General features: G+C 34.5%; 1 protein-coding gene across 3 annotated transcripts; it reads left to right on the top strand.

Moving 5' to 3' along the window:
* The first annotated feature begins 1,192 nt into the window (after positions 1 to 1,192).
* Positions 1,193 to 16,280, top strand: LOC127239236 (uncharacterized). 3 transcript variants are annotated; one of them, XM_051257300.1, is made up of 25 exons: positions 1,193 to 1,550; positions 2,344 to 2,481; positions 3,484 to 3,558; positions 3,812 to 3,890; positions 4,670 to 4,734; positions 5,612 to 5,701; positions 6,857 to 6,946; positions 7,097 to 7,183; positions 7,543 to 7,626; positions 8,146 to 8,265; positions 8,925 to 8,956; positions 9,068 to 9,200; positions 9,598 to 10,152; positions 10,832 to 11,367; positions 11,451 to 11,514; positions 11,643 to 11,745; positions 11,857 to 12,032; positions 13,128 to 13,253; positions 13,593 to 13,663; positions 14,131 to 14,193; positions 15,012 to 15,084; positions 15,385 to 15,504; positions 15,582 to 15,659; positions 15,757 to 15,807; positions 15,899 to 16,280. In XM_051257300.1, exons 1-25 carry the CDS (start codon positions 1,293 to 1,295, stop codon positions 15,998 to 16,000), a joined length of 3,369 nt encoding a protein of 1,122 aa, XP_051113257.1. In that variant the 5' UTR covers positions 1,193 to 1,292; the 3' UTR covers positions 16,001 to 16,280. The 3 variants fall into 3 exon arrangements, with proteins under 3 accessions (XP_051113257.1, XP_051113259.1, XP_051113258.1); XM_051257301.1 differs by lacking the exons at positions 1,193 to 1,550; positions 2,344 to 2,481 and having other exon boundaries at positions 3,812 to 3,894; XM_051257302.1 differs by lacking the exons at positions 13,593 to 13,663; positions 14,131 to 14,193; positions 15,012 to 15,084; ... (2 more) ...; positions 15,757 to 15,807; positions 15,899 to 16,280 and adding an exon at positions 12,578 to 12,647.
* The last annotated feature ends 59 nt before the right edge of the window (positions 16,281 to 16,339 follow it).

Here is a 16,339-nt window from a genome sequence, read left to right as displayed (position 1 = left end):
TTGGTTTATCATTTCAAACATATTTCGATTTTATTAAATATAAATAATCCATATGGTAAGAAATACTCTCCCGTCCCATCTCCGGTCCCAAACAAGGTGTAATATTTAGTATTAATTAAGATAATTTAAAAATTAGGTGATGCAAATGAAGTGAAAAATATATAGTATTTTTTTTTATTTAGATGATGCGAGAGGATAAAATTGAACGTGTTTGGGACACAAAAAAAAATATTGAAAAGTGTTTGTGACGGAAGGAGTATTATTTTTAGATAGTGTATTTAAATATTTAATGGGTTAATTACAATAAATAATACTCTACTCCTTTTCACAAATTACTATCCTATTTTTCTATTTAAAATTTTTAAGGGTTTTCTTTTTATTTTTATCCACAAAATTTATTATTTTTTTTTACTTTATTATTCTTTCATTTTTTATAAACAAAATAAAGATCAAATTTGTTCGTATTTTATAACAAAAGTCCTTAATTACCTAAAAATACTTGTAAATATCAAATAATACAGAGAGAGTATTAGATTTTATATAAATAGTATTGTTATTATAGTGATTATATATATACATACATGTACTTTATATATAGCATATTTCGGATGTATATATCTAATTGATGATTATGCAAATAGCGCTAGAGTGGAATCTCACAGTATAAAAAAGTTTTTAACTTTATTTACATCATCACCCAAGGCTTTTAGTCCCGTAAGAAATGACCTGGTAGTGTACAGATTGGACTTGTGATTGTGAGATCACGGGTTCAAACCCCGACGTCTAAGGTCCACTTGCCACACAAAAAATTCTATACAATTTTTTATATTTTATATCAAAATCTTTTTCCTCCAAATTATTTCACAAACCAAAGACTTTATTATGCTGCTAGCAATAAAAAAATCACCTACCAAAAAATCTAATCATCAAGAAGTCCCATAGTTTAAACTCATTTACCTGCGGGTGAGGTAATCAATAAAATCTTAATAAGTTCATAACCATAACCCAACCAATGGTTAAAAAATATATATATAAAAAAAATCACCATTGGTTGTTCCAAATTAATAAATCAATTGATCAGTTAACAACACAACACCCTGTTGATATTCCTTCAATTTGTTAAGCAAGATCTATACAAAGAAAAAGTCTTCCCCAATAAATACAATTGAACTGCACTCACCCCCCACCCCCCACCCCCACCCCCAAAATTCCACCACACAGACGCGAGACTGCCCTTCTCCGATCTGATCTGGGTACAATGATGCCTGCTGATTCCGTATCCGGCGATTGAAATGCAGTCCCGCAACAACCCACTGACCCCGCCATTTCCCTTCAGTCCGTTACTGCTCTTGAATCCTGCTGCCGGTGGCGCTGAGGATTTCGGAGAGGGAGGAGGGTTCGACTTGTCGAGGTTCTTGTTCTTGGGCTCGCTGCTCTTTTTGCAGGAAGGAGGTGGGATGGACTTGTCCAAGGTCGGAGAGAAGATTTTAAGCTCCGTTCGCTCTGCTCGCTCCCTTGGCCTCATCTCTTCCCCCTCTGATCGTCCTGAGGTACACTTCTTGTCCACAGCCATTGTCAAATTCAATTTATATTCGGGTTTTTAATTTTACAAACAATCTCGCCATGAATTGAGGTGTCAATGCATTTATTTGATTGTGGCGATGGCGGAGTTACTGTTGTCAGAGTCCCTGAACTTGATGAACTGAGCTTAATGTAGATAGTTATGCGTGTTGCAGACATAGAACAATTATGCTTTATAATTATTATCAATAATCAGAAATGATTTGTGCATAACTATGCAAGATGTAAATATAGAAGAAAGTGTTTGTATTCTTGATGCCACAGCTCTAGTTATCTACGCACAAGGTGTACAGATGCCTATGCATTCAACTTAGATGTTTCGAGAGTCATAGCATGTGCCCTTTTCTTGATCAGGATTGGTTGATAGGTATTGTTCCAAAATTTGAAAGTTTTTAATGATAATTGGGCAAATTTTAGAGAAGATCATCTGAATGCTATCCAATATCCATAAAAAATTGTTTTTGTTTACTGTTGAAAAGGTTCCAATTAGCTAGAAAACAATTGCCTGCTTCATCTGTTCTGCAAGTTGAATTAAAAGAATACAAACTTGCGAAAACAAAAAGGGTTCATTAGTTATGATGACATCTTTGCTTCAAACTCCTGACAAGTATATTGCAATAGCACTATGTAAGGCAGGAGAGCTTGATTAATGTCAGTTTCTATCTGACAGTGTATGAGTGTACTAAATCCTAAAACTAATGATTCTTGTTCATGCCAATCTCCAAGTTATTGACAGTATACTTGCATTCAATCTGTACACAGGTTCCAGAACGGGTTGCAGCAGCTGCAGCTGCAGCTCGCGTTCTTGCTGAGCTACCAGAAAATCAGAGCCTTGACTTCTATGGCAATAAAACTAGTGGCCAAGCTGTGGATGAGCTTGAGAAGGAATTCTATGAGGAGGTTTATAATTTTCATCTAGTGGCATAAGCATTTCATATTCTCATTTGATCTGAATTTTTTTGACATGATAGCAAGAAAACTATCATCTGTTGAAGGAGTTGTTTGAATAAGAGATAAACACTCTATTCATATAGAAGAAATGAAAATTCTACTGGTGGTTTTATGTAATGAAATATATAGAAGAAATACATCTATTGGAAGAGATTTTGTTGTCTTTTTCCACATGGGAACATACAATGTGTATGGAATTGATGTGCTCTTAGTGAAATTTGAATCATTATCAGACCCTTGATAGACGATTTCTGATAGGCTATCTCTTGTTATCTATTGCAGTGCTCCTTGACTTGTTTTGAAAATTTTTGCTAGCCTGCCTGTATACTTGTTCAGACAGACATCTAAACTCTGCAACAACCTAAACTTTAGAAATCAGTATTAAGTATTTAATCATGTAAATCTCAGCCTATTGAGCATGGGTTATTGCTTAAAGATGATAATGGTATTTGCCCTGTATTTGAATGATAGTTATTCGATAAATGTTGCACAGTTCGGTATACACCTTTTTAAGTAAGTAAAATAATATCTGATGCACTTGTTTGGCTGTGGATTTCGGAGAGTAGTAGAAAGGAAACTGTTGAGGATGGCATTTTGATGACTGTCTACTAGGATAGTAGTAGAGAAGTAATAACCTTGAAATAAGTTTTGATGACTGTTTAAGGTCAACCTATATAAGATTTTATGCTTCTTTTTATTTATTTATTTATTTCTGTTATTTTCTTTATGTATTTCGAGGTGATGTTTTGAATAAAAATTTTGCTTTTTATTTTATGTGTAATATATTAATTAAGTAATAGATCTATGGTGTGATATTTTTGAAGGAGAAAAAAATAAATTATTGTATATGTGTAGTGAAAATGGGACAGGGAAACACAACCAGACAAACCCTTTTCTTTTGAGTGTTATTTGCATGCACCTAACGTGAACTTTTTGATTTTATATTTTTAGGTGTTTGATCCAGTTAGATTTATTTTGGAACAAATTCCCTCTGAAGAAAATGAACCAGCATATTTTGAGGAAATGGTATTGCTCTTTACCCTTTTTCTTTCTTACACCCCCTTTGTTCTTTTATTTGGACTCTGGTTCTTTTATTGTCATAGCTGCACGCCATTCAGGTTCTTGATGGTTTTTGTTTTGTTCTATCGAATTTCTTGTCTGTTCTTTTGAGTTTGTAAGGGGTAGTTTTGTTCTCTGAGTATAATAATATTTTGTAGTTTTAATAAATATCATACATATCCGCTATTTACAGATCAATCTGCATGCTATTCTTTTATAGGCTGCTCTTCGACTAGCTCAACTGGAGAAAATTTCCGAGCACTTGTCACACCATGTGATGGAACATCATGAAGAAATGGGTAGGTAACCATTTACGATTCCCTCAATTTTTCTGAATTGTAGCAAAGTTCTCCAAGCTGTCATATGATGATTCCATTTGTTTTATATGATTTATTTATTAGTCATTTTGACTGAATTAATTTCACTTTCATATTATTGATATGGTTTCTACTAACTCTTCTTTGAGTGAGTTAGAACTCCAATCATTTTGCGTTGTTTAGAACCCTTCAATACACCTTCAACTTAAAACTATAAATCTATAGCAATGATTTGTAAATTTGAAAATTGATCGATGATGTTCAGAACAATAATAAAAGGTTTCATATCCATCATTCACTGCTCAGTATCAGCTAAATGTGATATTTCAATTGTATTTTCCTCTATAGCTACTTATTCAATCATCCACAATTGTTTCTTTTCTTTCCAGAAAAAGTCAGTTATATCCGCTGTTTATTTAAAATTTGGTTTCAGCTGATACCGGTGTTCATGACTTCATGGGAAACATTTCCTTAAGGTCTTCTATTGAATTTCAATCATGTTAAACTTAGAGCATGAAGTGATATTTCATCATCTAGTTCATGACCTCGATAAATGATATTTGCTTCATTTCTGATGGCGTTTCTGGCATGTCTAGCATCTTATGGTATCCTTCTATTATAAATTTCAGTGCATTTCCTACATGTAATAGTTATAATTCTGTATGATTTCTACAATCTGATTTGAATGAATTTGGGTTCCTGCTATCTTGAAATGCTTCTTTTCTGGAGCTTCTTTAGTTTATAACTGTATTTTGTTTCAGTGAGGGGGATGAATCTAGTAAGAGAACTAGAGAAGGACTTGAAGATTGCTAGTGTTATTTGCATGGTAAGTAGGTGATTTTTGTCATTGTTGAATTTTGTTGTCCCATGTTGGAAAATTGTGAACTCTCCCTTGGATATAAGGCCGAAGGACTACTCCACTTAATGTCAATTAGTTTTAAGTTGGAAGCCCGGATCCTTTATCAGAGCCAAATTTTCTCCGGTTACATTCATGACCCGTTATATCCTGTATGTTTTTATTTTTTATTGATGTATATGTTTTTATTCACGGTCATGTTGTCATTTTTATGTCGTCTCCATTGCTGCGATCTCTATTGACAGTTCTGTTTTCGACTCTAATTTAAATGAGAATCCTTTTTTCGTCTATAACTTTATTGAGAGCGAGCGAGTTTTATTTTTGATTCTAGCCCATTGTGAGTGAACGAGTCTTATTTTCGACTCTAATTCCGTTGTGAGTGACCGAGTCCTGTTTCCAACTCTAACGGTGTTGAGAGTTTTCTTACGATTTAAGAGATTTGTAGGATTCTTGTCTTACGATTTATATATTAGTATAAATATGTATATATTCTTATGATTGAAATAGAGAATTTCAGTTTTATATTCACCACCAAAACAATCATGCCCTAGCAGTTTGGAATAAGTTTCAAACCACTATATTACAACATTCAACTCAAATCCTAGCCCAAAGCGGCTGTTCCTTTTTGATTTTTTTTTTGATCCATTTCAATTCATGCTAGTCTTTCATACAGCAATAGCTGTATCTAGCTAATCAGGCACGATTATTTCTTGAAGTAATGTAAACTGCTATGTAAAATACAAATGAGATGATCTTTGAAAACATTCAACAAGTATCAAATGATTTCCATTATTCAGTTGCTAAATTTTTTGCAAAGTGGACATCATTGATATTTTTTGATGTGCAGAATGGAAGAAGACACCTTACCTCATCAAGGACTGAGGTTTCCAGGGATCTTGTTGTTACAGAAAATTCTAAAAGGAAGCAAGCTCTTCTGGTAATTTTCTTCACCCAAATACAACTTGCATTCATTAATATTGCCTTTCTTTTCTTGTGTTTTCCCTCCCTTGTCAAACCCTCAAAGAAGGCATATTTGCAATTACTATGAGCATTTACAAATCATGATTTGCATTTTTTTTGTGGAATTAATCCGCTTTTAGTTGTTTGTTAAAGTTTTCTATTGGATCTTCAAAGGGCGCCGTTAAAAACATATGACAGCAGGGCTTGTTGATATTTTTTAATCATGATCTGTCTATTCAAACTAAAAGTGGACGTCACAGTTCCTATATACTTTTTCAATTGATTTTTTTATTTTTTATTTTTTATTGTTTTTTAAATTTATATTTCATCTTAAAAGATAGTTATCAAACATCTAATGAATGAGATCTAATCTAATAAATGAAGGAATCTGTTTCCTGTTTATAAATCCATTTTGCCTTCCTTAGAAACAAGGGCGTTTTATTTTTCTTAAAAAGTGTATCCTGTTCTTTTCTCTCCTTTTCATCTTCAAATTGCTAAAATTTTAGAGGTTACTATCCCAAAATGCACTTTTTCATGTACAATATGCCAAGTTCTGTTGGCTCATATGCGTTGATATTTCGAGCTTGCAGCCTGGTGCAGGTGCAAGCATGGTTAATTGCACCAATGCTTTGCATTTCTATTTGTGGTTATGAGAAGTTCAGTGGAGCAAGGACTACTCATATTTAGGATATATGCCCTTCTCCACTGTTTGATGGCCTTTCCATTTAACTCCGGATTATTTATTTATTTATTTTCTATTATTATTATTATTAAAATATAAAACTCCATCATCTCTTATTTAATTGACAATTTGTGTTATTATGTCTCAACTTTGATCTGATTCGTACATGCATAATGCCACAAATGTATACAAATCAAGATTATCAACATAGCATCCAAAATCATAGCAATTCGAGGGAAAAAACAGAGTCACCACTTATTCTTTGTTAATGTAGTGTGATAATAAAGGCTAATAGCAAAATGAATTAATGTAATCATTTTGTGTTAGCCATAACGCCACAGGCATAGTTTTATTTTCATTGAATCATACTAAACCAGTGATTAAACTATGCTGTATTGAATATTCATTGGTGTGATACTTTTATTTTAATTATTCCGTTGTAATTTACAGGACCTGCTCCCTATCCTTACTGAGCTTCGTCATGCCATGGAAATGCAAATGAATCTTGATGCTTGTGTAGAGGAAGGAAATTTTTCTAAGGTCTATTAAACCATATAAAGATTCTAGAGGAATATACATTATGGTTCTCTCCTACAGTCTATGCAAGCAAATTTTGTTTTGACCCTGTATATTATTTTTCTCATGCTTTGTTGAAAACTTCATGTAAATGGTTTAAATTTCTATCCCCAGGCTTTCCAAGTACTGTCCGAGTATTTGCAAATTCTGGAAAGTTTGTCTGGCCTCACTGTGGTGCAGCAGATGAGTCGTGGTGTGGAGGTAAATTGAGCAATTGATCATAGCTTGCTTTCATCTGGAAAATACATAGAAGGAACATTACCCCTCAGAATGTTTCATTACTCTGTTATGGATTGGATGTTATTTTCATTAAGTTTTATTATTGTTACATATTTTAATCCCATTAAACCATAGCCTATGTTATATGCCAAAATCTGAAAACCAATGGTGATTCTTTCTTAACTCTTGGTATAAGATCTCCCTTTATGTGTGTGTGTGTGCATACATAGAAACATATATTAGGCAGTCTCTTATCCTGACACTGAACTGTGCTCTCTTCCTTTTATCTCCATGGAGTTTGAATCATTGTTCACTCATTTCAATCTTTCAATTTCCTGCAGATTTGGTTGGGAAGAACTCTTCAAAAGCTGGATTCGCTTCTGTTTGAAGTGTTCCAGGACTTCACGAGGGATGGCTATCTCACTGTTAGTTCTCAACTCACCTTGCATATTTATGATGCCCTCTAATATATACAGTTCTACTTAATAGCTGAATACTCCTTATGTGACTGTTTGTCATGTTGTTAATGCCTAACAATGAAAGCAGGACAATTATGAAGGTGATGATATTTAATCAGGAAATTAAATATTAAATCTTATGAAATCATCATATTCGACAAAAGTGTGCATCTCTGGTTTGTTTTCCTAGAAATTAAGTTGTCCTAAATTCCTAGTACACCTGAGCGATCTAATCTAAGCATTGAAATGTGATGGAAATGAAATAATGTTTATGGTTTCCTTTGAGAATCAACCAACTTCCCACCCCCAACTTGCTTTGATTTTATAAAAAAAGGGGGTAGGTATCTTTTCTGTTTTAATATAAAATTATTGAGGCAAACCTATGAAGTTCCATTTTCAGTATATAGCTTTGTAACTTGATCCAACAAAAGTGCTCAGTGGTACAGTGAATCCAAAGTGAGGTGATTTGTCTACTCTTTTTGGCAGGTTGTTGACGCATATGCTTTAATTGGAGATGTGTGTGGTCTAGCTGAAAAAATACAAAGCTTCTTCATGCAAGAGGTTCTCTCTGTTAGTCACTCTGCGTTAAGGACCATATTGCAAGAGGTTTGTTTTCAATTAATTGAAATAGCATCTTGGCATATAATTGAACTAGGTCAACTTAGAGTATCGCATGTAATATTGAAATAATTATAAAATAATATGACATGTCAAGTTAAGCTCTCTAGTAAATTTTCATCATACCGTGTTAAGCTCTCTAGTAAATATAAGCTAAGGGGTAAATATTGTACATTTAGTACTTTGTCATGACTCATCCACTAGTCTCTTATGCACTGGAGGAAATAATCTCAAGTGTGCTTCTCTCATTTTCGCATGTATAGGTGTTACACCTATACTTTCCTTCTAATGCACTCAGTAGACATTACTTGCCTATATACTTGAGTTTTCCCACAGTTCCATTTTAATGATTATTTTTGAACTATCCTTGGTTTAATCTTGTTCACCTTTTGTCACATAGGTTTTATAACCCTTCATTTATTTTGTTTTTTCAATTTAAATGGACTTTCCAATGACCCAACATTAGATAACACATTTTTCTGTTTATTCCAAATTGTTTCAATCATGTGTAACATCTCCATTGCTTACCCATGTTTTTCAAGGATGAAAGATCTTCGAAGTAGAGTAATTTTTTTAGGTTCTGTATGTCATCCAAAAACATTATTTCTCTCTGTACCCTATAAATTTTGAACCTTGATTTTCTGCAGGATGTTGAGAACCCCAGCATCCAAATTAGTAGGTATGATCTATATTCCAGTACCTTAAACCTCTCTCCAATTTACTACTGAGATGGAGACGTTTTTTTTTCCCCATCGCGTAATCATGTCTTGTTTTCTATTCTTCTCTTCAGGCTTACCTACAGCGATTTGTGCGCTTTGATACCTGAATCCAAGTTCAGACAATGTTTACTAGCCACACTAGCCGTTCTCTTTAAGCTAATGTGTTCATATTATGCAATAATGAGCTTCAATCTAGAAGATAAGGTAAGCTACCTCTCCACTATGTTTCTTCTTTTCTTAATATTGAAGTTATTAATGCCACTAATTAGGCTGTGGGTAAAATTTCGAATTTCGTCTGTTGGCAATATTTTATTGTTACAATCTTTAATGCTAGTCAACCACAACCATTTTGACCTAGGGGCAGCAACATTTGTTTTTGCATCTGTCTTCACAGGCAAAACATTTGTTCAATGTTTTTAATTCATAAGAAAACACAGTTTGTAAAGTGCTATCCATTAAAAAAAAGAAATTCTTCAAGTCGAAAATTGGTTATGAATCTTTCAGATGGATAAATATACCCTTTATGTAGTTATGTTTGAAATGCCTTCGTCACTGCTGGATACTAGAACTGTTTCTCAAAGCACCATATTTTCTGTGACAGGCATCAACTCACCCTGCACCCCTTGGGAAGCATGGTGACTTATCTAATGTTGTGAAAGATTCTGCAAAGGAAGTTTCGTCTACCTCAAAAATTAAAGAAAGCTCAAACACGGAATCAACTGAGAGCGAAATCCAGTTACCTTCAGCTGAAGTAATGCAAAAAAGTTCTGAATCTGTATCTGGAGCTACTGGAACTCATGGTTCCAATCCCATGGATCATCCAACTAACGAGGGAAGAGATGATGGAAGTGCAGCATCAAGTAGTGGGACCTCATGGTTTTTACTACGAAAAGATGCAGTGACATATGTTTCACATACCTTGCTGAGAGGTCGTAGGAACCTTTGGCAACTTACAACAAGCCGTCTATCAGTCTTACTTTCTTCTTCAGCGGCTTCTTCAACTAGCATTCATCAATTTCTTAAGAACTATGAAGATTTGAGTATCTTCATTTTGGTTGGGGAAGCTTTTTGTGCTATACAAGCTACTGAGTTCCGCCAGAAACTTAAATCCACCTGTGAAGGTTATTTTGCTGCTTTCCATAAGCAAAACATTTATGTAAGTGCAAATCATTGAACTTGTGCTGCTTTCCTTGAATTATGTTTAACTTGTCATGCATTGTTATGTTTGCCTAGCTTAATGCACTGGTTGCATGTTTTTTTTTTTTTTAAAAAAAATTAGGTAGGGATCATGTATGACTAGTCACTGCCTTTAGGGATGGGCCCCTGATAGAATAGGTCAAAACAAGAAAACACTTTTCTAGTAATCCTTAGGGGACTCCTTAGTGGTTTGCCAATCAATGTAGCTGAGTTTTGATCTTTGGTTCATATCAATCAGCCTGTAGGTTTTTTCTGAGAATGAAGGGTGGTGTGTATGGATGAACCTTTTTTTTTTAATTGTTCAACTTTATTTTTCATTTAAATACTAGTAGAAACCACTACTAATTGATAGAGACATGAACATAATGCATTTTGACCTAGTCACTGCCTTTCCAGTTGTCTGTTTGCTCTTTTCATTCAATTATTAGCACAAAGCAGTTAACCGTCAATAAGAACTTGCTGATTTCTTGATTAATTTTTTTAATTTTTTTGCAAAGTTATTTATGCTATCTTTAATGTTATCAAACCTGCTATTTTCTTTTTACCAACAATTTTAATTTTGAGAACTTTCTTCTCCAAGTTCTTATTAAAGATTTTCATGACGAATCACCAGACGTTGGTCATTATATGCCTTCCAGGCCCTAAAGCTGGTGATGGAGAAGGAGAATTGGAAGATAATGCCACGAGACACTATTCAAGTAGTTAGTTTTTCAGGCCTGGTTGGTGATGGAGCGGCTCTGATAGTTTCATCTGATAGTTCTAATATGCGAATGATGAATGACAATAGATCAGTTGGTCCAGCTGTTAGTGGGTCAAGTCGAGGCGGATTTTCATATTGGATGGAAAATGGAAATCCATTTTTATTTAAATTGAGTGGCTCCTCTGAAGAATCTCCCAACTTCTCTCGCTCCAATGGTTCTTCATTACAAGGAACTAAAAATAATGATAATGCGCCGCATCACACTAAATCTTCAACGGAGACTGGTGATGTAAATCATGTTAATGGTGCTCTGCTTTCAGAAGAGGAAAATGAAGATCTCCTTGCAGATTTCATTGATGAAGATAGTCAGCTTCCTAGTCGTGTTTCCAAACCAGGTTGGTCTAGACATAATGCTTCATGTGGAAATGATGATGATGTGACGGCCCAAACAGGATCATCCCTTTGTCTCTTAAGGTTATTTAAACTTATTTCATCCTGAATCTGTAATTTCTATAAATTCAACATAAAATTGTGTTTATCTACTGCTTTTTGATCAGATTGATGGACAAGTATGCACGACTGATGCAGAAATTAGAGATTGTAAATGTTGAATTTTTTAAGGTAAACTTATGAATGCTTTCTTTCTCCATTGGTTCCATGAGTGTTTGCACTTATTCTGTTTGTGTTTATCGTATTAATTATTATTATTATTATTGTTTTATTTTCAATAATGAATTCATTGTATACAGGGAATCTGTCAACTATTTGAGATCTTTTTCCACTTTATATTTGAGTCATTCGGTGACCATAATTCTCAACCTAGTGGGAAAACCTTGAATGACTCTCTTCCTTGTAAGTACTGTTTTGCCTTGATATGTGTGATCTTTGTTCTCTTTGAGAAAGGGTAACTTGCAATTACAGTAGGTCGCTTCTCCTAAACTCCTTTTTGTATATACTCCTCAGACAAGCTCAAGACTGCATTATCAAGAGTTGCACAAGATTGTGACCAGTGGATAAAATCCCAATCCATATCCATTTCTTCTCCACCTTCAACATCTACAACTCAATCATTTTCACATATGGATGTCACCCCAACAAGTCCTCCCTCTCGCCTGAATCACACATCTTTTGGACTCAAGGTGTGTCAATGCTACACTTATATTTGCTGCATATATTAACATGTCATTGTTCAGTAACTGTAGCAGTTTAGGGTGGAAGCTTCTCAGTGCATTTCTCCTACTTCTTCTAAAAGTTGACATGAAAGCAATGCATTTTACTCTTTCAGATGTTCATGTTTGCCTCTTTTATACTTGTATACTTCCCACAACTTGTGGAGCATATTGCAGGCGGCTGTGCTGCACTCTAAAACATCTTACTTATATGTATATGTGTAGATTATGATGATTGCCTTTTCTTGCATTCTCTTCTGCCATGCAGAGGGTTTTCAGCATCAGAAATTATTCTATGACTAGTTTGAACAAAGAATCCTTTCCCCTCTTAATATTTGGTTAACTCATTTCCCTCTCTCTATATTCATAAATGGTCACAATACCTCCATTTTTTACATTTGTTCAATGCTGCATAAGAGGGTAGTATACAGTTATAATGTGATGTACACAATCCAAATGATAATTTCAACAGTTCATGGCAATGTGGGTGTGACCTGCTGTGTTTCCTAATGAAGGTGCCAACAATGCCAGGCGCTATCATTTGATAGTCCAGTGGTCCATCCTTGTGCTGGCATTGCGCACTTGGTAATGAAATAAAAATCTGTTACTGGAGGGTGTATTCATTTGATGTAGTTGTATGAGCTAAAAACTATCTCCATACAAACAACATTTCAATGGGATGTTCAGGTTTAAACATATTTTTGTTCTTGGCTCAAAAGTGTGTTTTCCGCAAAGTCATATAGTTTCTGAATTGATTTTACAGATGAAGTTATACATCCATGAAAGCTCAATATTACTATCTAGCTTGAAAGTTTTATTCTAAACTATCTGAAGTTAATTAGTGATTCATCTACTGTTTTCTATTTATTTATTTATTTTTTTGACGTTGCCTCGGGCATTCTGGAAAATAAGTTAACATGCATCAGATATTTATGCAACATTTATCTGAGTGATCTACGAATCATTAGAAATGTCTCATTTTTACTAGTAAATAGACAAAGACTTATTAATATTTCCCTCATTTCACTATTATGTAAAATAATGTGGATTAATATAACTCTGCAGGAGAGATGTGCTGGGGCTGACACTATATCTCTTGTTGCTCGATTATTACATAGATCTAAGGCCCACCTTCAATCGATGCTTCAGCAGAATAATGGTTCAATAATTGAGGACTTTTATGATCATTTGGTATGTTTTCGATTCTCTGAAAATGGAAGCTTTTGTAAATAAGTTTGTCTTAATAAACTGCATGATTACAGTGAGTGTTGAAGACACCTTCATTACTGAAGCTGGTTTGGAAAAATGCTGGTTTTTTTTTTTTTTGCCTTTCAGATTTCGTGATATATATGATCACTGCATAACCTGCAGCTTGAATTATCACTCATCGATGCTATTAATCTCTCCCAAATTTGTTCCTGTTATTAAATATTAAGTTGCATTTGTCATAAACTAATATCCGGTTCTATCATCATCACTGAAATACTATTTCAAGTTATTTCAGTTGTTTGACTGCCCAAATTTTGACAGGTGGATGCTGTTCCGGAACTTACACAGCACATTCACAGAACAACAGCAAAGCAGCTGCTCCATATTAATGGGTGAGACACAATAGCATATTGCTCCATGAATGATTGATAGATCAAATCTAGTGGAACAAATTGTTCTGCTGTGTTAGATTCCTTATAATAATTTTATACTGGTATTAGGTCTTTCTCCCTGTAGAGAGCTCGATCCTATTTCATTCCAATTGAGAAAAAAAAATTACAAGAATAAACCCTAAAATATAAACAACTATCTAAAATAACAAAAAAAAAAAGGTCCCTACACTATTCTAGATACAAGATTGACCTACACAATATATCTAACAGTCCCATTTAACATGCCATTAATCAAGGCAGTGTTTGCCTGTTTAGAAATTGTTGTTTGGATCTCACTTCTATTTGAGCATTAAGTAAAATAGAACGAACATGTTGCTAAAAGAAAATTATATTTTCTAGTATTTGCTTGAGTGCAATTGATACTTTCTTAGCTATTTGTAAAGCTATTGATTGGAAGAATTGATCAGGTATGTTGATCGTGTTGCTGCTGCTAAATGGGAGGTGAAAGAGCTTGGATTAGAGCACAATGGGTAATTTATCTGGGTCCTCAACTATATGCTACAATTACACTTTACGTCCAGTTTTTATCTAAGGAAATAGTGGATACAATGCATTTTTAGAACTAGTTCTTGTCCCCCCCTTATGTTGATTCATTCTTTTTTCTTTTTTATTGTATTTTTCTTTTTCTATTTGAAGTATTGGCAGCTGGTTTGAAATTCTAGGTACATTCGATGCCAAAAATAATCACTCAGAAAGAAAGTGCCTCAATGTGCCACAGCCTCTACTATTGATTTCCTTTATGTGATTATAAACTATGAACACAACAGAGTAAGATAGTCCAGAGAATCATCTAGGGTAGAAAAGTGAAGACCAGTTATAGGCTGTTTGATACTAGGTTCAATCAGGTGTCAACATCTGGAGGCCAGCAAGAGGCAGGCTGATTGCCAATGTCCAACTAGGCTAGAAAAAAAACCAAACCTTTTGGTCCAACTTACATTCCATGTATTCCTTACTCCTTTCAACTTGTTTACGCATTAAGTAAAGGAGGATGATGGCTTATGAAGAGAATCAAAATTTTTAATTGAGAAGACCTGCCTGGCAAGTAGAATGGTCTGCTGGTTGACTGATTGTACTATCTGAGTTTGATCTGTTTTCTGTCAGTTGCAAAACTTTTTGTGAATTTTTATGTGGATTTGGCTTCCTTGTCTCTATAAGTTTATTGTCGCTGTACTCGAACCATGAGTGAAAGTTCCCATACATTTGTCGTATTGGATTAGCCATACACTCTTATGTTGTTTGTACAGATTTATTTCAGAATATGTTTATGCCCTAGTTTGTGGTGATTTAGGTATGTTGATTTATTACTGGGAGAATTCAAGCACTACAAAACGAGACTTGCTCATGGGGGCCTTCAAAAAGAGGTAATAAGTGCTTTCCGGTATGCGCGATTCTTCAATCAAATTTATACATACAACAAAATGGTCAGCAAATTGCTGAACTGTTTCACACAGATGCATCAAGATAATCTTCTAACTGTTAATGTTAAAAGAACTTGTGATCCTAATTCTGAGATTAATAATGAGCTAGCAGAAGTTCCGGACTTTCGTGCATCTTGGCATGCTACTTTTTGTAGTTGTGGGATACGCACATTAAACATTGAAGTAAATGCATCTGGGTATTGTGACATCCATTTTCACTATTTAACACTGTTCTGTTACCAGGTTCAAGATCTCCTCTTGGAATATGGGTTGGAAATTGTTGCTGAAACATTGGTTGAGGGCCTCTCAAGGGTAAAGAAATGCACTGACGAAGGGCGAGCCCTGATGTCATTGGATCTTCAGGTCTGGATTTGCTTGCTTCTACAATGCCACGGACATAATTCTTCCTTTTAGATTTGATGGAGGTTTCTGTTTTTCAGGTTTTGATAAATGGCCTAAAGCACTTTGTCCCAATTGACGTAAGGCCAAAAATGCAGATAGTAGAATCTTTTATCAAGGTGAGAAAATTTGTTAGTATTCAACAATGATTAATAGATTAATGCTTTCCTACTTCCGAGTTTAAACTGTTAATTTCTGTTGTCATTTTATAAACAGGCGTACTACCTTCCAGAAACCGAATATGTCCACTGGGCACGTGTTCATCCGGTAAAAAAATCCCTAACCTAAATCCCCATACAATGCTGCTTGTAACTTTCAACACTTTTAAGCATATTAATTTCCCGTCTCGCTGTTTCAGGAATACAGTAAAAGCCAAATTGTTGGGCTCGTAAACCTCGTGGCAGCATCAAAAGGCTGGAAGAGGAAAACCAAGCTCGAAGTGTTGGAAAAGATAGAATAATCCTCATATGGATCTAGCTGCTACTATATTGTGAGTCTGTTTGGTGATTCCTCGATTCCATATTTTATACGGCACTTGTAAAATGGACGACCTGCTTCGATTTATGTATGATCTATCTTGATTTTTTTTTTTCTTGGTGTCTCCTTTGTAAAATATTATACATACGTATACACATACATATAAATAGATATCCTCTTGCTGTTGAAGTTAATTACTGCTGTTGTATTGAATCAAGAAAATTGAGGGAATAAGTGCTGATAATGAGTTCTTTATTTGTTTCTCTTGGCCTGGCTGGCTAACCGAAGTGAGATTCTATACTTATTTGATTCATTCTTGTTG

This window comes from Andrographis paniculata, unplaced genomic scaffold (assembly GCF_009805555.1).
Source record: "Andrographis paniculata isolate CXL003 unplaced genomic scaffold, ASM980555v1 Contig77END, whole genome shotgun sequence".
Taxonomy (NCBI): domain Eukaryota; kingdom Viridiplantae; phylum Streptophyta; class Magnoliopsida; order Lamiales; family Acanthaceae; genus Andrographis; species Andrographis paniculata.
This window is presented reverse-complemented; position numbering and strand designations above follow the sequence as displayed.

Bases quoted from the DNA above. Each gene is read 5' to 3' on its own strand.
- LOC127239236 (XM_051257300.1), top strand. From the start codon at position 1,293: ATGCAGTCCCGCAACAACCCACTGACCCCGCCATTTCCCTTCAGTCCG. The intron at 7,627-8,145 runs GTTAGTTCTCAA...TCTTTTTGGCAG, and splicing joins CGAGGGATGGCTATCTCACT to GTTGTTGACGCATATGCTTT. The intron at 13,664-14,130 runs GTGAGACACAAT...AGAATTGATCAG, and splicing joins CAGCTGCTCCATATTAATGG to GTATGTTGATCGTGTTGCTG.